General features: G+C 37.2%; 1 protein-coding gene across 1 annotated transcript in view; it reads right to left on the minus strand.

The window, feature by feature from the left end:
* The window catches only part of tweek (transmembrane protein KIAA1109 homolog tweek), an 806203-nt gene that overhangs the window by 176242 nt on the left and 606181 nt on the right, over positions 1-23780 (minus strand). Inside the window, 1 exon segment of the mRNA XM_090388226.1 lies at positions 9288-9474. Within this exon segment, the coding sequence (XP_090244352.1) occupies positions 9288-9474 (187 nt within the window).

Below are 23780 nucleotides of genomic sequence, written 5' to 3' on the forward strand. Positions count from 1 at the left end.
TGGCCACGTAGGATGGCAGGGATTTCAGTTTTAAAGAGTACTTTAGAGACAACTGCTTACGTTGAAGCAATAGCGGTAGTTCGTTTTCTTCGATGTATAAGCTCTAGAAAGAAGTTGTTCTATATGCTCCAATAGCGATACGGAGAGCCTGATGATGAACAGGATCCAGCCATCGAAGTACACTGTCTCTGGCCAAATTGTATACCAATTCGGCCAGATCGTACTAATCTGGATCATACAAGCACACGGTAAATGCGTTGCATCGGTCTGCACCCCAAGATGTAAAGGGGAGAGAGAGAGAGAGCGCAGAATATTCAGGCCTCTTGTGCACTTTGTGCGGAGTTGACGGATGTGATCTGAAAGGTCAGCTTTTTATCAAATACGAGTCCCAAGAATTTTGCATCCGCTGCTACTGGAATAGCACTTTGTCTGAGCCTTAATTCTGGTTCAGGATGAAGATTACGCTTACAACAAAGGTGTACGCAAATGGTCTTCTCGGAGAGAACCTGAATCTATTAGACAGAGCCCAGGAATTTAGGTGATCAATGGCTTTTTGCAGTTGTCTTCCTATAACATTAAGGTTGCATGACTGACAAAATATGCTAAAAGTCATCAACATAGAGGGCACTCTTTACAGTTGGAGGAAGTTGTACGGTGATGGAATTTACTTTGATGGCGAAAAGCGTAACACTTAATACTGATCCTTGTGGTACTCCCTCCTCTATGCAAATCTTTTAAGATGCCAAATCTCCAAGTTGTGTCATATGCTTTCTCCATGTCAAACAATACAGACACCAAATGTTCACATTAGCATTAGTAGAGGCATTTGATGCAAGAAAGCAAGCTTATGCAGCATCAGCCAAAAAAAAAAAAAAAAAAAACTTCCACTTCACCCCTCTGTTCGTTCGAAATACCTGTCCAGCTGAGCCTTAAACTTATTTAGCCTATCAACTTCCACGACAAGGCATGGAAGTCTGTTCCACCAACCAACCAACCACCCGCTGGCTAAAGGCAAATTTCCGCACGTCTATCCTACATCTGTCTTTCCTCAATTTGAATTTATGCCCCCTCAGGTGATTATTCTGAGCAAGAGGAAGAATCCCATCAGCACTGAGCATGCTCAAACCATTCAAGGCTTTAAACACCTCTATCAGATCACCTCGCTGGTGCCTAGTCTCCAGACATTGTAATTTGCAAACCTTAAGCCTTTCTTCATAAGCACCCCTTTGTTCCATTCACTAATCTTGTTGCCCTTCTCTGTTACTCGTTCCAGCAGCTCTACATCCTTCTTGAAATGAGGCCTCCAGACCTGTATACAGTACTCTAGGTGCGGCCTGACCATTGCCTTATACAAGGGAATAATCACCTCCTTATCCCTGCTAGAAAAATTCCTATATATCATTGACAATACACCATGAGCTACTCTTGCAGCCCATCTGCACTGCTCAGAGAACTTCATATCTGCCTACACAACCACCCCCAGGTCCCTTTCATTCTCTACTACTGTCAGTGTAGTACCACAGAGTTGATACGTTGCTCTGGGGTTGCTGTTTCCCATATGTAGTACTTTACATTTGTCAGTGTTAAAAACTTCATTTGCCACCTCTCAGCCCATCTGCTCAACCTTTCCAGATCCTGTTGCAGCAGCATAGTGTCAGTAGTGTCCTTGACAACCCTGCCAACCTTCGTATAGTCTGCAAACTTGGACATTAAGCTTGATATACCATCATCAATATCATTTATAAATACAGAAAACAATAATGGTCCCAACACTGAACCCTGAGGGCTCCACTGATAACATTAGTCCACAATGAGCAGTGTCCATTGATTACCACTCTCTGTCTTCTCCCCCTCAACCACCTCTTTATCTATAGCAGCAATTTGCCTCCAATGCCACACTGCTCCAATTTGTGCAGCAGTCTTCCATGTGCAACAGTATCAAAAGCCTTTCTAAGATCCAAGTATATAATATCAAAGTTATTCCCTTCATCCAGTTCTTTTGTGACTGCATCATAGTATCCAATCAAATTGGTCAGACAAGACTTCCCCTTAACAAAAACCAAGCTTTGTCCGAGCTATAACTGAAGTCTTGTCTAGATGATCCTGCAGTGTTTCTTTAACCAGTGCCTCCATTAAATTTCCTGGTTCAGAAGTTAAACTCACAGGTCTATAATTACGTGTGTCAGCCTTTGATACTCCTTTGTGATTTGGAGTCACATTTGCACATCTCCAGTCTGTGGGTACCTCCCCTGAGTCCGAGGAAGCTCTCATAATTATGGCAAAGGGTTTGCTTACTTCCTTTGCTGCCTCCTTTAATATAACTTTATAGATCCCATCCACCCCAGGTGGCTTTCTTGTCTTTATCTTCAACAATTTTTCCTCTACTTTACTCTCAGTTATTACAAGATTCTCTAACTTACTGCCAGAGTTGGATACACCTCTGGCATTCCCCTCGCTGAATAACTCCTCATGTGTGAATGTCGATGCAAAATATTCATTTAGTTTGTTAGCTACCTGAGCAGGATCATCAACAGCTGACCCATCGATATCAAGTGGACCAATCTGATTCATCCCCTTCCTTCTAGAGTTTACATAAGAAAAAAAAAACTCTTTGCTGTTTTTCTCTGCATCCCTTGCCAAAGATTTCTCGTAATCTGCCTTCGCCTGCCTAACCTCCTTTGTAACTTGGTTACAGATCAACTTGTATCTATCATACGCTTCTGTGTCGTGTGTTAATTTGTATGTATCCCATCCATTTTTCCTCTCTGCCATATGTCTCATTAGTTCATCTGACATCAATTTAGGCCTAAACTTTGAACAATATTTCTTAGTTGGCATGTAAAGCCTAGTAGCTTCCAAGATAAGTTTTGAATGCTTCACATTTTGTATTTGCTGTTGGTATCATCATCAGTTGGTCCCACTGTGTAGAATTTAAACACTGTCTCAGACCATCGTAGTCGCCTTTACGAAAGCAATAACCCTTCCTTTTACCCCTGATGGTAGTTACCTCTTTGAGTAAATCACACTTCAGCACAATGTGATCACTGCCAATTAGTGGTTCCTTTATCTGCAGATTCTTAATGCATGAAGAACCACTACTGATAATCAAATCAAGAGTATCACTCCCTCTAGTTGCCTCCCGAACATGCTGATGTAGAAAACAATCATCCAATAAATCCACAAAAGCCTTGCTAGTGCGTGAGTGACCAGCACCCAAATTTCAGCCAATATCTGGGAAATTACTGGCCCAATCTATTTCCCTGTACAGTTGCTTATTATACTCATCAGAGTCATTAGGCATATAGCACACTCCTACTCTCAATTTTGATCTCCCAATACTTATGTCACACCAAACTGACTCGACACTGAACTGTCCAGCGATGTCGACTGGCTTCACTTCCTTGGATTTTATGTGTTTCTTAACTAATAGCATAATCCCTCATCCCTTCCTATCCTGTCTATCCTATCTGTAGACGTTGTACTCCCCAAATTCCAGTTCTGCATTCCTTATATCTGTGTGACACCACATCTCTGATATCCCAACAATATCTGCCTTTGATGTTTTGAGCAATACCTCAAATCCATCAAATTTATTTACTAAACTCCTAGCATTGGTGTACACGCAAGTATACATGCACCTGTTTCTATTCTTAGCTACCCTAAAACAACCCATGTGTTTACTTTTACCGCAATGACTCAGAGACTCCCAGCAGTCTCTGAAATATTCTGCATCTTGTGTTTCAGGCTTCTGTTCATTCCAATAGAAGCAGTGCAAGAATCTCTTTCACCTCTGCCAGTGGCTACTGTTAATCTATTAGTCTTTGTCTCCCCCCCAAATTTTAGGAAAGCATCCCGGATGGATGTTTCCAATCTAATAAGATGGTCTTATTAATAACCGGTTCCTTCGGAAGCAGCACTGGATGTTAGAGAGAAGGTAATTTGATTCTAAATACCACATTAAACGAAAATTAACCATTCTCTCTAGGATTTTGCATAGATAGCTATTTAGAGCAATAGGACGATAATTAGTAGTGACTTTTGGATTCTTTCCTGGCTTAGTAAAGGCAAGAATGATTGCCTTGCACCAGGAATCCAGAAACTGCCCTTCAATAAAGATTCTGTTATATTGAAGGTGCAGATGATCCATAGATTTTGGTGAAAGAAGCTTAATCATTTCGTAATGGATGCCATCTGGTCCAACAGCACTTGCCTTGGAAAGAGTGAGAGCTCTTTTCAGTTCCTGTATAGTGAATGCCCCGTTATAGGGATAAAGGCTCTTAGACTTAAAATTAAGTGCCTGTTTTTCGATTTTATGTTTCAGGACCAGGAACTCCGGGGATGCGAAGATGTCGCAGAATGTTTCCCCAAGAGAATTGGCTATTGCAGTTGGATCTGCAATAGTGCATCCATTATAATCTAGGATTGAAGAACTGTGGGATGTATATTTTCTCTTCATTTTCCGGATTTTATCCCAGACGAACTTAGTACTAGTGGACTGAGTAATTGATGAAGTAAAATGGATCCACGATTCCTTTTGACTCTGATGTAGTGTGCTTTGGCTCGTGCGCGTTTAAAGGCTGTAAGGTTGACCGTGGTGGGATATCATCGGAATATCCCCCAGGCTTCGTTTTGTTCCTTTTTTGCTGCTGTGCATTGTGAATTCTACCAAGGTTTGGGAAATGATGGAAACCGAGCAGATGTTTTTGGGACGGCACTCACAGCTGCTTGGACGATATTTTCTGTGATGTACGTGATTGCATCATTGATAGGCTCCTGACTGACGGCACTGAGGTCAAAATTTGCCTGTTGTTGGAAGGCAGTCCAGTCAGCCTGATCAGTCTTCCACCGTGGTTACCTGAAAGGAAGACACCATCTCCCACTGTGTAAAGAGGTTATCACAGGGAAGTGATCACTTCCATATGGGTTCTCCTCCACTTCCCAACTGAGTGAAGGGAGTAAAGAAGGGGAGCAGATAGAAAGATAGATGGCAGAAAACGTACGGGTAGGCATGTGGAAGAATCTGTTGGTTCCCACATTTAGAAGGGAGAAGTCATTGTCATTTAGCCTATGCTCTATGACTCATCCCCTTCCATTATTGCTAGCACTACCCCCACAGGATGTTATGTACATTAAAATCCCCAATAAGTAAGAAAGGAGAAGGCAACCGCATTACAAGATCATCAAGGTCTTCCTGGGAGATGTCAGTCCCAGGTGGCAAATAAATAGAGCAGACGGTTAATCAAAATCCCACTGTAAGGCGAATTGCAACAGCCTCTATGCTGGTTGTAAGTAGCAAAGGATGAACTGGGGTCTGGCTGCACTCCTCCATGAGGAGTGGCTATCCTTGTGGACCATCTGCAATTCTGTTCTTATGAAAAAATGTAATGTTATGCACGGTGGGGCTATCATTTGCCTTTAGATAAGTCTCCTGCAGGCAAACGCAAACTGGCTCGTACTTTTGCAGGAGGGCCTTGATGTCATCAGTATTTCGCTGGAATGCACGACAATTCCATTGTAGGAATTTAGCCATTATTTTGGCATGGTGGGTCCATCAGGCAGCTTCCGAGGTGCTGAGGGCTTATTTTTGTCAATCTTGGATTTATCTTTTTTGGGGAAGTATGGATGCTATCCCGTGTCCATTTCTTCCTCCTCAAAGAGTTCCAACACTGATTCGTCCGTTACCTCCTTATCCTCTACATCCATTGTTTCTGATATTACGGGTGGCTCTTTCTGATCTTTTTGGCTTTTCTTTACCACTCAATTTTGGTAGTAGTGGAGCAGAGGTATGGATATAGGAGTAGTAGCTGACTGTGTTTTTTTCATGGGCTTTTCTGAACTCAATAAATAGCACGCAATCGGAGTGAATGACTCTCGAGGTGGTATGGTAATCTTAGTTTGTGTACCGATAGTGCACTTAGCAGAAACCTTCTGGCCATAAGAAGGTTTCCTGCTCTTTATTGGTTGGTTACGTTTTCTGGCCTCTGGGTAGGAGATATTCAGCTCTGTTTTTAATTTTTGGATTTCTTTTTCATCCTTCCACCGCTGGCATGCTCTAGAATAGGCGAGGTGCTCTCCTTGGCAGTTGACACAGGTCGGTTTTGAAGCTGAGCATTCCTTACTCTCGTGGTCTTTAGCACCACATCGAGCACAGGCAGGGTTACCACGACAAGATGTTTGTGAATGGCTATATTTTTGGCATCTAAAACACCTCAGTGGGTTTGGAACGTAAATCCTCACTGGGCAGTTTAGATAGCCTGCCTTTATGGAACTTGGGGGCCGTAGGGTGTTGAATGTGAGGATAAGAACTTGGGTAGGGACGAGATTCCCATCCTTTCTTTTCGATATTCTCTTGACAGCTGTCACTCCTTGGTCTTTTTTTTTTTTTTTTTTTTTAATGTAAACCTCAAACACGAGAGGTATTAGAATCTACAGTTCAAGGTCATTCAATTTTTAAGGAACTATAATCAGTCACTGGGAATTCTTAGTAGAATAGTTGTGCTACCTGATAGCTTTGATGTAGAAGTTTTCAGGATACCAAATTGTATTTAAAAATACTCACGTGTTGCTGAGTTATACATTATTGGTATTTTCAAGGTCACAGTAATTCTACCGAGTCAGCCATTTGGTTCCAGGAGATAAAAGAACTACAGCAGTGCCACCTGCTTGTTCGGTGGTGACTAGAAATTCGGCATAAAGTGCGTAAAATTATTAAATTGTGACATCGTGAGGAAGCTTCATCACTGAATAAGAGCTACTCCATTTATATGGATGCAGCAGGTTTAGTAGATTGGCAGCTTAAATCCCTAGCCCGGATAAATGGTGAGGGTTGACATCAGGAAGGGCATCCGGTGTAAAAACTATGCCAAAACCAACAGATGTGTTCCGGTTAAGAAGTTAATCCATCTAGAGGAGGAGAAGAGGATGTAAAGTGTGAATTGGGAACATTGAATGCCGACCCCATATAACGTGGGAAAAGGCGAAGATGAAGAAGAAGACGAAGAATGTTGTATTGTTTTTTATTTCAGTAGAATAAAGATAAATTTTGTTTTAGTGATGTCAATTTGAAAAAAAAAATAAACATATGCAAAAAGTTGGATTTTATAATTATATAATTATTAGATTTTATATAACAAAATATGAAACAAAAAAGGACATAGCCTAAACTAAAGTAATGTACTACTTTTAAAATGAGATTCAAATACTAAAAGAAAAAGCAGTTTAAGAGGAAGTCAGTAAAACAGTATTAAAGATGAGAGCAAACTGAAAAATATGGGATTGTACTTCTTATTCACCATTAGATTGTTAGCCTTAGAATTATTAGTTTCTTTTTCAAAATAGCTGTTTGTTTGTTTGTTTGTTTCGGAATTTATTGGGCGCATCGGCAACTATGGCCATAGTGCGCCAGATTCAAAATAGCATCCTTGATCATATGTAAAATTTTCAAAAGTGTGCTGCAGGCTATTTTTCCAAGAGCATATTTAGTACAATGGCCAATGAATTTTTAATCATGTTCACAAATGCATAAAGTGCCTCTTGCCTTCACATGGAGTCCTGTCCACATATCACAACTCCGATGCCAGTGAATGGATTTTCATTAAATTTTATATTTGAGTCTTTTAGAAAAAATTGCTAAGCCATCCCAAATAATTTTAAAAAAATCTGTAATGCTTAAAAGGATATCTTATGCAGTTTGGATGACATGAAATCTTGCATTAACCTATAAAAGAAATTATTGTTTCTCCTTTAATTCAGATCATCTTATTTAATGAATAATCCTACCCAAAATCATTCACAATATGTTAGCAATAGAAACATTTATGGTTTGATTTATTTTTGCGACAAAGCACTGTAAAAGTATTCCTTACCATGCAAATAGAATAATCAGATTTTGACTGATTAAGCAGTACAGATTTTTTTTTTTTTTTTCCACTGACGAATCATTACACTTCCAAATGTTGGTTATTGCTCAGCTCCAGACCATAATATTGCATTCATGATTCATCACAAGTGATAAATAGGAATATAATTTTTTTTTTTTTTTTTTTTTTTTTGCCAGTGACATGAATTTGACAACCAAAGATGGGACACATTTGATACACAATCACAATATTGTTGCAATATTCCAAGAAAACTCTAATTTTGCCAATAACTCTTACAATGATAGCCATCTGCATTCCATTAATAGCTGTTCTGCTGTTGTAACATTTGCATCTATTACAGCAGTGCTTTGTTGACTTCTTTGCTGGTCCTTCACTAACTTCACTTCTAATATGGTTCTACCATTTGGTTGTTCTTTTAGCAGCATGGCATACAAGTAAATCAAAAATGGAGAACAGTAAAAAAAATAAGCACTTCAATCTGAACAGAATGTAACCAGTCATTAATTTCTTAAAGGGCTGCAGATTATTCACAGACATTTTGTGGTACTTATGTTCTTTTATTCTTTTAAACAGTCATCATAATTTGTTAAATTGTTACCCTGTGTTTTAGTGTGTAAAGATGATGGTGTAATAAGGAGAGAAATTCAGGTGTATGAATATTCATTAGTATTTATTTATTGATTGATTACTAATCAATAAAAATTATTTCAGTTACCATTCAATTACCATTTCATTACAAAGTAGCTATTAATATTGTCTGTTAAATTTCTATTAACTATTAATTGTCCAATTCAGAAAATTTCATATTTAATAACATACAAGCTTAAATGTAAGTAAAATTATTAACAAAGCTCTAAATGATTAAAGTAAGAACTCTAAGTCATTAAGTTACAACATTTACCTGTTCTGCTGTCTTTATAGTCACTGAAAAAAAGTGGTACAGGACGTATCAAGAAAAGTCTGTGAATAATCTGTAGTCCTTTAAAAAAATAAAAGACAGGTGCTTAATTTTCCTTTGTTCTCTATTTCTATTACTTGAACACCACCAATCTTTAAAACATATTGGCAATGCAGGCTACTTGAATCATTTCATAAACAACCCTGACTAGTTTGCTCCATTTTACATAAAACTCTATCATGATCCTTTATCCAACAATACAGAAACTTCTGCTCTGGCCATCAGTGAAATTAGAATTGCACAAAACAATTCACTGCACAGCAATGAAACAAAATATGAAGACTGCATATATACCAACTAAGAAATGATTATTCTATCACATTTTTCAGTTTCTGAATCAATCATAACTATAGCAAAGGAAGTGTTCCACATATTTTTTAATCTGCACTCATATATTTTTATGTTAAAGGTTTCGGTTTTTATTCTAAGTTTACTGGCTATCACTTTACCTTAACATCTAAGCCAGGAATAAGAAAAATAGTGAAATCTGCTATTTGACCAGCAGGAACTTGTATGTAACGCAATCGAGATGCAGATGCATTATTTTTCATACCACTTCCATGTCGTTTCTTATTATGACTGGGAGAAGAAAGATCAAAACCGCCTCCTGAGAAACTTCTCTCTTTTCTCATAGATCTGAAAATTAAAAATACTATCAGATTTCTATATGAATACTATATCTTATACAATAAAAATTATGTCTGTTTATAAAATGCATGGGATACATATAAATTAATGGGTGACATGGAAGCCTATGATAGATATAAGTTGGTCTGTAACCAAGTCACAAAGGAGATTAGGCAGGCAAAGGCAGACTACGAAAAATCCTTGGCAAAGGATGCAAAGAAAAACAGAAAAGAGTTCTTTACATACTTGAACTCGAGAAGGAAAGGGATGAATCAGATTGGTCCACTGGATATTGATGGTTCAACAGTTGAGGATCCTGCTCAGGTGGCTAACAATCTAAACGAGTATTTTGCATCTACATTCACGCATGAGGAGTTATTCAGGAAGGAGAATGATGTAGGTAAAGTAAACATTGGCAGTGAGCTGGATGATTTTGTAATAACTGAGAGGAAAGTGGAGGAGAGATTGTTGAGGATAAACATAAAAAAGGCACCTGGGGTGGATGGGATCTATCCAGTTATATTAAAGGAGGCAGCAAAGGAAGTATGCAAACCCCTAGCCATAATTATGAGAGCTTCTTTGGACTCAGGGGAGGTACCCATAGACTGGAGATGTGCAAATGTAACCCCAATTCACAAAGGAGGATCAAAGGCTGACACAAGTAATTATAGACCTGTTAGTTTAACTTCTGTTCCAGGTAAATTAATGGAGGCACTGGTTAAAGAAGCACTGCAGGATCATCTAGACAAGAATTCAGTTATAGCTCAGACGCAGCATGGTTTTGTTAAGGGCAGGTCTTGCCTGACCAATTTGATTGGATACTATGATGTAGTCACAAAAGAACTGGATGCAGGGAATAACTTTGATATTATATATTTGGATCTTAGAAAGGCTTTTGATACTGTTGCACATGGAAGACTGCTGCACAAATTGGAGCAGTGTGGCATTGGAGGCAAATTGCTACTATGGATAAGGGGATGGTTGAGTGGCAGAAGACAGAGAGTGGTAATCAATGGACACTGCTCAACGTGGACTAATGTTATTAGTGGAGTTCCTCAAGGTTCAGTGTTGGGTCCGTTGTTGTTTTCGGTGTTTATGAATGATATTGATGATGGGATATCAAGTTTAATGTCCAAGTTTGCAGATGATACAAAGGTTGGCAGGGTCGTTAAGGACACTACTGACGCTATGCTGCTGCAACAGGATCTGGAAAGGTTGAACAGATGGGCTGAGAGGTGGCAAATGAAGTTTAACATTGACAAATGTAAAGTACTACATATGGGAAACAGTAACCCCAGAGCAACGTATCAACTCTGCGGTACTGCACTGACAGTGGTGGAGAATGAAAAGGACCTGGGGGTAATTGTGCAGGGAGATATGAAGTTCTCTGAGCAGTGCAGACGAGCTGCAAGAGTAGCTCATGGTGTCTTGTCAATGATATACAGGAATTTTTCTAGCAGGGATAAGGAGGTGATTATTCCCTTGTATAAGGCAATGGTTAGGCCACATCTTGAGTACTGTATACAGGTCTGGAGGCCTCATTTCAAGAAGGATGTAGAGCTGCTGGAACGGGTACAGAGAAGGGCAACAAGATTAGTAAATGGAACAAAGGGTTGCTCTTACGAAGAAAGGCTTAAGTTTTGCAAATTACAGAGTCTGGAGACTAGGCACCGGCGAGGTGATCTGATAGAGGTGTATAAGGCCTTGAATGGTTTGAGCATGCTCAATGCCAATGGGATTCTTCATCTTTCTCAGAATAATCACCTCAGAGGGCATAAATTCAAATTGAGGAAGGACGGATGTCGGATAGATGTGCGGAAATTTGCCTTTGGCCAGCGGGTGGTTGGTTGGTGGAACCGACTTCCATCACTTGTTGTTGAAGTTGATAGCCTAAACAAATTTAAAGCTCAACTGGACAGGTATTTCGAACGAACGGAGGGGTGAAATGGGAGTGGGTTTTTTTTTTTTTTTTTTTTTTTTTTTTTTTGGCTGATGCTGAATAAGCTTGCTTTCTTGCATCGTATGCCTCTACTAATGCTAATGCTAATGCTAAAATTCCAAACATTTGTATATATGCAGATTTTGAGCTCCTGTTTTATATAAGGTGTGATTGTTGTCTAATAATTTGAGTACTCCAAAGAATATATTTCAAACAGCCTCAGTAAGGCTGTTAGAAATATACATTGAATCTGGAATGCAACTTTAGTAAAGGATGACAGTTTTAGAGTAGATTGGGCAATAAAAGTTTTCATTAATATGAGGTAAGTATTAGGTTCAAGTGATTATTAAAAACAATGTTTTACTGAGAATACAATAAAAGATTGCTTTCCCACAACCAACACACTTCATATAGTAAACAAATTCACTTAACTATTTCATTTATTCTATTATGGTTGTTGAAGTACATGGGGAAACTGTGTAATGAGAGAGAGAGAGAGAGAGAGAGGGAGGGAGGGAGGGAGGAGGGGCTTCACTTTTGTGGGTTGCAAAGCAGAAGCAAAATTATATAAGTCTGGGTATCTATGTGAGGCTTCATGCCCACCATGTGCTTTAACCATACTAAATTAGTTGTTGCCCTCCCATAATGGTGGACATTGCAGTATGATAAATTTGCCAATGGTAGTAAGTCTCAAAAGCAGATGTCTGTGTGATGATCTGATTAAAGATGTTTAAGATTTTGAAATGTCTGAGTACACTAAATAATGGAGAAACTTGTCACTTTTTTTTCACTCCACATGAGGATATGTATTAAATTAACTACCTGGAACAATTTTCCACTTAATCTCCTATATTTTCATAAACTAAAATATCTCCGATATTTTTATAAACTTTAATAAATAACACAGGGATTACCTTGATCTCTTTATAGGAAGGCTTCTTTCCCAACTCTCTTAGTCTATCACATAAAACAATTCAAATACAATAATAAATTTAATAAAATTCATTTTAATATGTTCCATACCGACTGTACGACAGCAATTCAATAATCCAGAATCATTGTTGAGGCCCCAACTCGACTCCAAAAATATTAACTGTGACGCATCTATCAGCATAGGAAAACATTATGTCCAAATTACAAATAGATTAAAAACTAATATAAAATACGTGAACACAGATTTCTTCCTCCTTAAGTTTGACAAGTACTTTTCGATGCCACTGGTGTGTTTGTATTTAAAATAACTTTAGCTGTTCTCATCACACATGTTCATAGGAAAAATCATCTGATATCAAAAAAGGTCTGCAAATGTTAATCGAGTTTTTACAGAGTTTCATTTCAAGGGTTTCTGCAATAAGTAATTTACTATAATTATGCTGAACATTGATTATTTTGGCTTCATTAAAAAGAAAAGAACTTTCTTCATTTACAGCATGAAATGCTAACTGTGAAGCATTTGCTTTCACCGCGTGTATCGAAGCCTCATGTTGTTTCACACAAAAATCCAACACCTCCTGAGTAGATCCAATGTAAGCCAAGTCACAGTCTTTACAGGAAATACTGTAAACTAGATCATGTGTTTGTTGAAAGGAAGAATTTGTCATCCATTTCCTTAACAAAGCATGTAATTTATTAGTAGGTCTAGCTATCACTTTCATATCTGTACCCTTACATAAATAATTTAGTTCATTATACCAGTTTTCAACATATGGAATTGTAATAAAATGCTTTTTTTCAATATTTGTTTTCTAATTATTTTTGGTTATCTTTTCCTGGGCAATCAATTTAACTTTATTAATAGAGGTGATTGGATAACCTCTATTAAGGGATCTCTTTGTTAATTCCTTAATTTCTAATTGTAATGTACTCCATGTGGTTGAATATTTAAAAGCATTTAAAAACTGATTAAGCATGACCGATTTTTTTATAATTATATGGGTGATAGTTATTATAATGTAATAACATGCCCATATTAGTGGGTTTCCTATAAATACTAAAATTTATTTTTTCCTCTACCCTCTGTAATGTAAAATTAAGAAAATTGATAGATTTAGTTTCTTCCTCCTCAATTTCTAATGTAAATTTTAATCTAGTATGGATGTTATTAAGGACTTGTAAAACAGAATTTATGGTAGTATGATTAGTTATGATAAGGATGTCATCTAAGTATCTGCTGTAATAGGAGATTTTTGGTATAAATGGATTCAAATATATGTTCTCTATTTTATCAAGATATAATTCTGCAATGAGTCCACTAATGCTAAGGCCCATTGGTAAGCCAAAAATCTGTCTGTATATTTTATTTTGAAATAAAATATAATTGGCAGTAACTAATAACTTTGTGAGTTCAAAAATCTTATCTTCGGAAGTCTAATTTTATTAATATTACTGTCATTAAGTAGGTCCCAAATAATATCTAGTGCGTAGGGAACGTTGACATTAGTATATAAAGATGTTACCTCAAGAGAATATAATTTGGTGTCTTTCTTAATTTTGTGGTCCTTTAATCTCATAAAAAGCAAGTCATAATTTTTTAATATATTTTAGAATCTCTCTAAATGGTTTTATAATAGAATAAATGAATGTAGCTAAAGATGAAAAGGCCGAATTTTTGTAAGAAACAACTGGGCAGATAGGGTTACCTGGTTTATGTAACCTTACTTGGCCAAAAAGGGTAGGGACATTATAGGTACGGGCTTTAATTTGTTTGAGCTGCGACATCATAATATGGTCATCCTTCCTATATGTTGTTAGGGTTTTATTATGTTTATTTACTAAATTGTAAAACACAGAAGAATCAAACTCTTGGTACATTGTTGTTGTATCCGATATGATGGTATTTAATTTTTCGATATAACCATTTTTATTAAGTATAACTACAGTATCCCCCATATCAGCTTTTTGTATAATAATGGCCTGATTATCTTTCAACTTGCATAATGCTTCAGATTCATTTTTATTCAATCTTGGAATATTTGAAATATTGGTATGATTTATAATCCGATTGGTTTGTTGATTGAAGATATTTCTTGAATCCTTGTTGATTGAAGATATATTTCTTTCAGTTAAGTTTCTGAGACAAAACTCGTGATCAACGATTAATTATTTCTTTGGAAGAATACGTGGTGATAAATTGTAATTTAAACTCTTTCCTAACAATGTAATTTGATGAGGTGTGAGAGTATATGACGAAAGATTTTTTATATTATTAATTTGTGTAAATAAAATTCAGTATTGTCTCTATTTACTTCTTTTATGAACATGTTATAATCAGAAGACAACGTATTGAAATGGTTTAAAGTATTATGTTGTTTATACGTCATTAATGTAATTTAATGTAATAAGAGCTATTATATGTTCAATATCTCCCATATTTTTATAAACTTTAATAAATAACATAGAGATTACCTTTTTAAGAAGGCTTCTTTTCCAAATCTCTTAGTCCATCACATAACATTGGTTGCGGTAAGTATTCGGACTGGTTTGGAAGTCTGGGTGCGAGGTTAGCCTGTGCGGCCATTGTACCTTAAAGCTCTTCAAACAGAGAAGTTTTTCCTGATTTATTTTCTGCTTTATTAGTTTAAATTGTCATATTAACTTATTTTCTAGAGTAGCTTTATATTCCTAGTTACGATACTTAGTTTAAAGTTTAACTTAGACAGAGATTTTGTAGATATTACTTAGTATCGGTAACGGTATCAAATCCACGTGTCACAAAACAAATTTTTTTTTAACCAAATTTAGTCGATTTATTAACCAACTGTTATATCAAATTATCTTCTATAAGTAGATTATAGACCTAGTCAGGATCCTTAGTTTATTCTAAATTGAGATAGCGAGATTTGGAAGCTAATCAATACTTACGAGTCCGTAGAAATACCGTTCGTGATTTCCCGCCATTTTTACACGATAGCATAAGCTTAGTGTCGTATAGTGCATAATATAATATTGTCAATTAATCAGTAAATCTATTAATCTTGATAAACTTTATTGTCAATTAAATTGTACTTTTAACTCTATATATATATATATATATATATATATATATATATATATAACGACTTAATCGTAACAAATAATTAATACATAACTATAGTGGTGCACGTGATACGGAAGTTGTATAAAGGGAACTCGTAGAAAACACTAGATACCGAAAAAAAAATATATATATAACATAACTGTTTTGGGATATAACTTAAGGATTTAATTTTTGTTTTGAATTTTATTCAATTAAATCGGAATCATGACTCTGACCAGAGCAGCAAAGCAAAAGGCTCAAGCTAATGGGAGTGCTGTGGTTCAGGGGAGAACTGAGGGGGGCAGTTGCCCTCTGAATCACAGTCTATTAAAATGCACTGTTTGCTTGATGTTTGCGGAGCAGTCGGGTACGGGACATGATACTGCCAAGGGGGATGTCTTTGTGTGTGCACGATGTAAGGAGTGCAAGGAAATCAGGCGACAACTCAGCGTTGTTATGGGCCTTTATGAGAGCTTGAAGGACAGGGTGGATGCCCTCGAAGGTAATAAATTGAGGGGCCCATCAAGCTCTCAGCTGCCCACATCAACGCCAGAGCTTGCACTTGGTCATCAGGCAACACAGAAGCAGCCCCCTAGGCAGAATGCGCTGGTCCCACAGGAACTAGTAGTTGTTGGTGACTCTATTGTCAGGGAAATGGGGAACATACTTTGTAAAAAGGATAGGTGGAATAGGACCAGGGTATGTCTGCCAGGGGCAAAGGTTGATGACGTTGTAGAGCGGATATCATCTTTTAAGGGCACAAAAGGTGATATAGTTGTACACGTTGGCACTAATGATATTAAGAGTAGGAGACCGGCGGAATTACTTAGCAAGTACAGGTCACTGTTGAAAAAAAGCCGTGAATTAGGGTTGAACTTGAAAGTGTCTGCAATTCTGCCCAGACACGATAGGAGGGAGTATATGATGAGAGCCTTGTCGATCAATTCGGCCCTGGAGGGATTGTGCAAGGCTCAAGGGGTAGAATTTTTTTCAGCCTGGACTGTACTTGTTAACAGGAGAGATTGCTTCTACAGGGATGGGATACACTTAAATAGAAAGGGTGCAAGAATTTTTGCTGATGCTGTCGAGGCAGTGTTAGGTGGGTCGGAAAACTGCTAGTTGGGGGGGATACAAGGACTAATAGATTAACAGTAGCCAGTGGCAGAGGTGGAAGTGATTCTTGCACTGCTTCTATTGAAATGAGCAGAAGTCTGAAAAACAAGATGCAGGATATTTCAGAGACTGCTGGTAGTCATTGCGGTACAAGTAAACACATGGGTTGTGTTAGAGTAGCTAAGAATAGAAACAGGTGCATGTATACCTGCGTGTACACCAATGCTAGGAGTTTGGTAAATAAATTTGATGAATTTGAGGTATTGCTCAAAACATCAAAGGCAGATATTGTTGGGATATCAGAGACGTGGTGTCACACAGATATAAGTAATGCGGAACTGGAATTTGGGGAATACAATGTGTATAGAAAGGATAGACAGGACAGGAGGGGAGGAGGGGTTATGCTATTAATTAAGAAACACAAAGTCCAAGGAAGTGAAGCCAGTCGACATCGATGGACAGGGCAGTGTCGAGTCAGTTTGGTGTGACATAAGCATAGGGAAATCAAAATTGAGAGTAGGAGTGTGCTATAGGCCTAATGACTCTGATGAGTATAATAAGATATTGTACAGGGAAATAGAGTGGGCCAGTAAATCAGAGAGTCTTATAATGGGGGACTTTAATTTCCCAGATATTGACTGGAATTTGTGGGTTGGTCACTCGCACACTAGCAAGGCTTTTGTGGATTTATTGGATGATTGTTTTCTACATCAGCATGTTCGTGAGGCAACAAGAGGGAGCAATACTCTTGATCTGATTATCAGTAGTGATTCTTCATGCATTAAGAACCTGCAGATAAATGAACCACTAGGTGGCAGTGATCACAGTGTGTTGAAGTGGGATTTACTCAAGGAGGTAACTACCATCAGAGGTAAAGGGAAGGGTTTTTGTTTTCGTAAAGGCGACTATGATGGTCTGAGACAGTATTTAAATTCTATACAGTGGGACCAACTGATGATGTTACCAACAGCAAACTCAAAATGGGAAGCATTCAAGGAACTAATCTTGGAGGCTACCAGGCTTTACATACCAACTAAGAAATATTGTTCAAGGTTTAGGCCTAAATGGTTGTCAGATGAACTAATGAGACATGTGGCAGAGAAGAAAAATGCATGGGATACATACAAATTAATGGGTGACATGGAAGCCTATGATAGATATAAGTTGGTCTGTAACCAAGTCACAAAGGAGATTAGGCAGGCAAAGGCAGATTATGAGAAATCCTTGGCAAAGGACACAAAGAAAAACAGAAAAGAGTTCTTTACCTATTTAAACTCAAGAAGGAAAGGGATGAATCAGATTGGTCCACTGGATTTTGATGGTTCAACAGTTGAGGATCCAGCTCAGGTGGCTAACAATCTAAACGAGTATTTTGCATCTACATTCACGCATGAGGAGTTATTCAGGAAGGAGAATGATGTAGGTAAAGTAAACATTGGCAGTGAGCTGGATGATTTTGTAATAACTGAGAGGAAAGTGGAGGAGAGATTGTTGAGGATAAACATAAAAAAGGCACCTGGGGTGGATGGGATCTATCCAGTTATATTAAAGGAGGCAGCAAAGGAAGTATGCAAACCCCTAGCCATAATTATGAGAGCTTCTTTGGACTCAGGGGAGGTACCCATAGACTGGAGATGTGCAAATGTAACCCCAATTCACAAAGGAGGATCAAAGGCTGACACAAGTAACTATAGACCTGTTAGTTTAACTTCTGTTCCAGGTAAATTAATGGAGGCACTGGTTAAAGAAGCACTGCAGGATCATCTAGACAAGAATTCAGTTATAGCTCAGATGCAGCATGGTTTTGTTAAGGGCAGGTCTTGCTTGACCAATTTGATTGGATACTATGATGTAGTCACAAAAGAACTGGATGCAGGGAATAACTTTGATATTATATATTTGGATCTTAGAAAGGCTTTTGATACTGTTGCACATGGAAGACTGCTGCACAAATTGGAGCAGTGTGGCATTGGAGGCAAATTGCTGCTATGGATAAGGGGATGGTTGAGTGGCAGAAGACAGAGAGTGGTAATCAATGGACACTGCTCAACGTGGACTAATGTTATTAGTGGAGTTCCTCAAGGTTCAGTGTTGGGTCCGTTGTTGTTTTCGGTGTTTATGAATGATATTGATGATGGGATATCAAGTTTAATGTCCAAGTTTGCAGATGATACAAAGGTTGGCAGGGTCGTTAAGGACAATACTGACGCTATGCTGCTGCAACAGGATCTGGAAAGGTTGAACAGATGGGCTGAGAGGTGGCAAATGAGGTTTAACATCGACAAATGTAAAGTGCTGCATATGGGAAACAGTAACCCCAGAGCAACGTATCAACTTTGCGGTACTACACTGACAGTGGTGGAGAATGAAAAGGACCTGGGGGTAATTGTGCAGGCAGATATGAAGTTCTCTGAGCAGTGCAGACGAGCTGCAAGAGTAGCTCATGGTGTCTTGTCAATGATATACAGGAATTTTTCTAGCAGGGATAAGGAGGTGATTATTCCCTTGTATAAGGCAATGGTAAGGCCACATCTTGAGTACTGTATACAGGTCTGGAGGCCTCATTTCAAGAAGGATGTAGAGCTGCTGGAACGGGTACAGAGAAGGGCAACAAGATTAGTAAATGGAACAAAGGGTTGCTCTTACGAAGAAAGGCTTAAGTTTTGCAAATTACAGAGTCTGGAGACTAGGCACCGGCGAGGTGATCTGATAGAGGTGTATAAGGCTTTGAATGGTTTGAGCATGCTCAATGCCAATGGGATTCTTCATCTTTCTCAGAATAATCACCTCAGAGGGCATAAATTCAAATTGAGGAAGGACGGATGTCGGATAGATGTGCGGAAATTTGCCTTTGGCCAGCGGGTGGTTGGTTGGTGGAACCGACTTCCATCACTTGTTGTTGAAGTTGATAGCCTAAACAAATTTAAAGCTCAACTGGACAGGTATTTCGAACGAACGGAGGGGTGAAATGGGAGTGGGTTTTTTTTTTGGCTGATGCTGAATAAGCTTGCTTTCTTGCATCATATGCCTCTGCTAATGCTAATGCTAATAACACAATTAAAATACAACAATAAATTTAATAAAATTTATTAACTATGTTCCATTCCGACTGTATGACAGTGATTCAATAATCTAGAATGATTGTTGAGGCCCCAACTCGACTCCAAAAATTAAAGCGTGTACCTATGATGTTCCTACCTCTTTTTGGCCAAGTAAAGTTACATAAACCAGGTAATCCAATCTGCCCAATTGTTTCTTACAAAAAATTCGGCCTTTTCATCTTTAGCTACGTTCGTTTATTCTATTATAAAACCATTTAGAGAGCTTCTAAAATATAATATTAAAAATTATGACTCGCTTTTTATGAGATTAAAGGACCTCAAAATTATATTCTCTTGAGGTAAGATCTTTATATATTAATGTCAACGTTCCATATGCACTAGATATTATTTGGGACCTACTTAATGAAGCAATATTAATAAAATTAGACTTCCCAAAGATAAGATTTTTATCTTTGGGAAGTCTAATCTCCCATAATGTTCTCGAAGTCACAAAGTTATTAGTTACTGCCAATTATATTTTATTTCAAAATAAAATATACAGACAGATTTTTGGCTTACCAATGGGCCTTAGCACTAGTGGACTCATTGCAGAATTATAAAATAGAGAACATATATTTGAATCCATTTATACCAGAAATCTCATATTACAGCAGATACTTAGATGACGTCCTTATCATAACTAATCATACTACCATAAATTCTGTTTTGCAAGTCCTTAATAACATCCATACTAGATTAACATTTACATTAGAAATTGAGGAGGAAGAAACTAAATCTATCAATTTTCTTAATTTTACATAAAAGAGGGTAGAGGAAAAAATAAATTTTAGTATCTATAGGAAACCCACTAATATGGGCATGTTATTACATTATAATAGCTATCACCCATATAATTATAAAAAAATCGGTCATGCTCAATCAGTTTTTAAATGCTTTTAAATATTCAACCACATGGAGTACATTATAATTAGAAATTAAGGAATTAACAAAGAGATCCCTTAATAGAGGTTATCCAATCACCTCTATTAATAAAGTTAAATTGATTGCCCAGGAAAAGATAACCAAAAATAATCAGAAAACCAATATTGAAAAAAAAAGCATTTTATTACAATTCCATATGTTGAAAACTGGTATATAATGAACTAAATTATTTATGTAAGGGTACAGATATGAAAGTAAGAGCTAGACCCACTAATAAATTACATTAATTTTTAACGAAATGGATGACAAATTCTTCCTTTCAACAAACACATGATCTAGTTTACAGCATTTCCTGTAAAGACTGTGACTCAGCCTACATTGGATCTACTCAGGGGATGTTGGATTTTCATATGAAACAACATGAGGCTTCAATATGCACGGTGAAAGCAAATGCTTCAGAGTTTGCATTTCACGCTATAAATGATGAACATTCTTTTCTTTTTAATGAAGCCAAAATAATCAATGTTCAGCATAATTATAGTAAATTACTTATTGCAAAAACCCTTGAAATGAAACGCTGTAAAAATTTGATTAACATTTGCAGACCTTTTTTGATATCAGATGATTGGTCCTATGAACCATGCGTGATGAGAACAGCAAAAGTTCTTTTAAATACAAACACACCGATGTAATTTTAGTTTCATTCCGTCCTGAGAACACAAGGCATCGAAAAGTACTTGTCAAACTTAAGGAGGAAGAAATCTGTCCACATATTTTATATTAGTTTTTAAACCTAAAATATTAATCCTAAAATATTTTTTGGGTTAATATTTTAGGTTTGGGCCTCAACAATGATTCTGGATTACTGAATCCAGAATCATTAATGCCATGTAGAGATTACTCTATATTATGTGTATTTAGGCATTCTTTTCCTTTGATTATCAAGAGGTTTCTTTTCATTTTTGAACTATTTTATTTTAAAATACCCTGATATTATATATTTAATCAGTTTGCTTTATATATATTATTTTGATTGAGTTTAAAAGCTTGTAGGTTTAGTTTACCTACAACATTATACCAGGTGTTCTTAGGTTTTAGCATATGATAAACACACAGATTCTCTAGAGAAGTAGCATAAGGTATTAAAATAGTTCATTTTAATACTTTATGCATAGCTATTTGTGTTGGTATTTATGAGGCCAAAAGCAGTAATTTTTTTTGCAAAAGGTTTTGTAAGGTTTTACAAGAGGTTCTGTAAAGTCCACACTACAGTAGAAATTAAATTTCACTGACAAAATACTCATTTTATATTAAATTACAACCATAGGACTGTTTTTAGTATGGTATGCATTAAAATGTTAATTTAACTAGGACTGTTCAGTCTATCTGCACATTTCTGTTTAGATTGGCTTTCATACCAAGTAATTATGACTGCTTTGAGAAAGATACCAGCTTAACCAGAAAGAAAAGATCTAAATTCAGTTTCTTCACTTGGTTAAATATTCTCTGACACTCAGCACTTCTATGAGGAATTAATAAAAGGCCAAGAATGATGTGGGATAATTTGTTATATTTCCTGCTTCCTCAGTCCCATGACTAAGGATCAATGTACATAAATTCTTTAATAATAGCATCCAGTGCTACAAAGCCTCTATTACTTCAAGAAGTACTGGAAATCCATCCACAAAAAATTATGCACTGTCAACTGATTAAATTCATGCTACCTTAGCATTTATAAGAATACAAAATTTTTTAATGGTAACTTGTGCACTATGTAGTCATATGCAGGAATTAAGTAATTCCTCAGTTAACAAAAGAACAGAATCTTCACCTCTTGTTTTTATACTCTCTACAACCCTGGCAGCAGAAATGCCTATGACTAAGGCAGAATTGTCCATATGGACTTAGTCTGCTATGGTAATCCACTTATGATGTTAAGGGTAGATCTGAGGATTTACATAACAGTACAGGTAATGTTAAGAAAAAAGTTACAATTTAGGATTAAATTTAACAGGAGGAAGTACACGTTGAGGGCCTTATCAATCAATTCAGCCATGGAGAGATTGTGCATGGGTCACGTGGCAGAACTTTTCTCAGTCTGGTCTGTCCTTGTTGATAGATGAGACTGTTTTTACAGGGATGGGAGAAACTTAAACAGAAAGGGTGTAAGATTATTTGGTGATGTTATCAAGGCAGTGTTAGGTTGGTCAAAAAACTGAGAGCTTGGGGTAGGGGGGGAATACACAGACTGATAGATTAACTAGAGCAGAGACAAACATGAAAATGATTCTTGCACTGCATCTACTGGAACGTGCAGCAGCCTGGAGAGCAAGGTGGTGTTAGAGAATTTCAAGCCCTGCTGTGGGTCATCAGGGAACAAATAAATGCACGGGCTGTGTTAGGATAATTAAGAGTACAAAGAAGTGCATGTATATTTGAATGTTCACTAATTCTAGGAACACAATAAATAAATTTGATGAATCTGAAGTACTGATAAAATCATCAAATGCAGATTCTGTAGGGATATTGGAGAAAGTGTCACTCAGCCATAAGGGATGCAGAGTTTCAATATGAGGAGTACATTGTGTACAGAAAGGAAAGACAGGACAGAAGTGGGGTGAGATTATGTTCTTAGTTAAGGAGCATATTAAATTGAAGGCAGTGTATCCAGTCAACATGGGTGGCTGGTGCAATGTTGAGTCAGTTTGGTGTGATATAAGCAATCGGAAAATGAAAAAGAGATTACAACTCTCAAGAGTAAGCAGTACAACCGTAAGTTATGGTTTCATGAGCATTAGCATTAGTAGAGGCATGATGATGCAAGAAAGCAAGCTTATGCAGCATCAGCCAAAAAAAAAAAAAAAAAAAAACCCACTCCCATTTCACTCCTCCGTTCCTTCAAAATACCTGTCCAGCTGAGCCTTCAATTTATTTAGGCTATCAACTTCCACAACAAAGAATGGAAGTCTGTTCCACCAAAAAACTACCCACTGGCTAAAGGAAAATTTCCGCACATCTATCCTACATCTGTCTTTCTTCAATTTGAATTTATGCCCTCAGGTGATTATTCTGAGCAAGAAGAAAAATCCCATCGGCACTGAGCATGCTCAAACCATTCAAGGTTTTATACACCTCTATCAAATCACCTCGCGGTGGCTAGTTGCCAGACACTGTAATTTGCAAAACTTAGGCCTTTCTTCATAAGAGCAACCCTTTGTTCCATTCACTAATTGTGTTACCCTTCTCTGTACTCGTTTTAGCAGCT

Source organism: Mastigoproctus giganteus, chromosome 2, assembly GCF_048544385.1.
Source record: "Mastigoproctus giganteus isolate SK-2022 chromosome 2, ASM4854438v1, whole genome shotgun sequence".
Lineage (NCBI taxonomy): Eukaryota > Metazoa > Arthropoda > Arachnida > Uropygi > Thelyphonidae > Mastigoproctus > Mastigoproctus giganteus.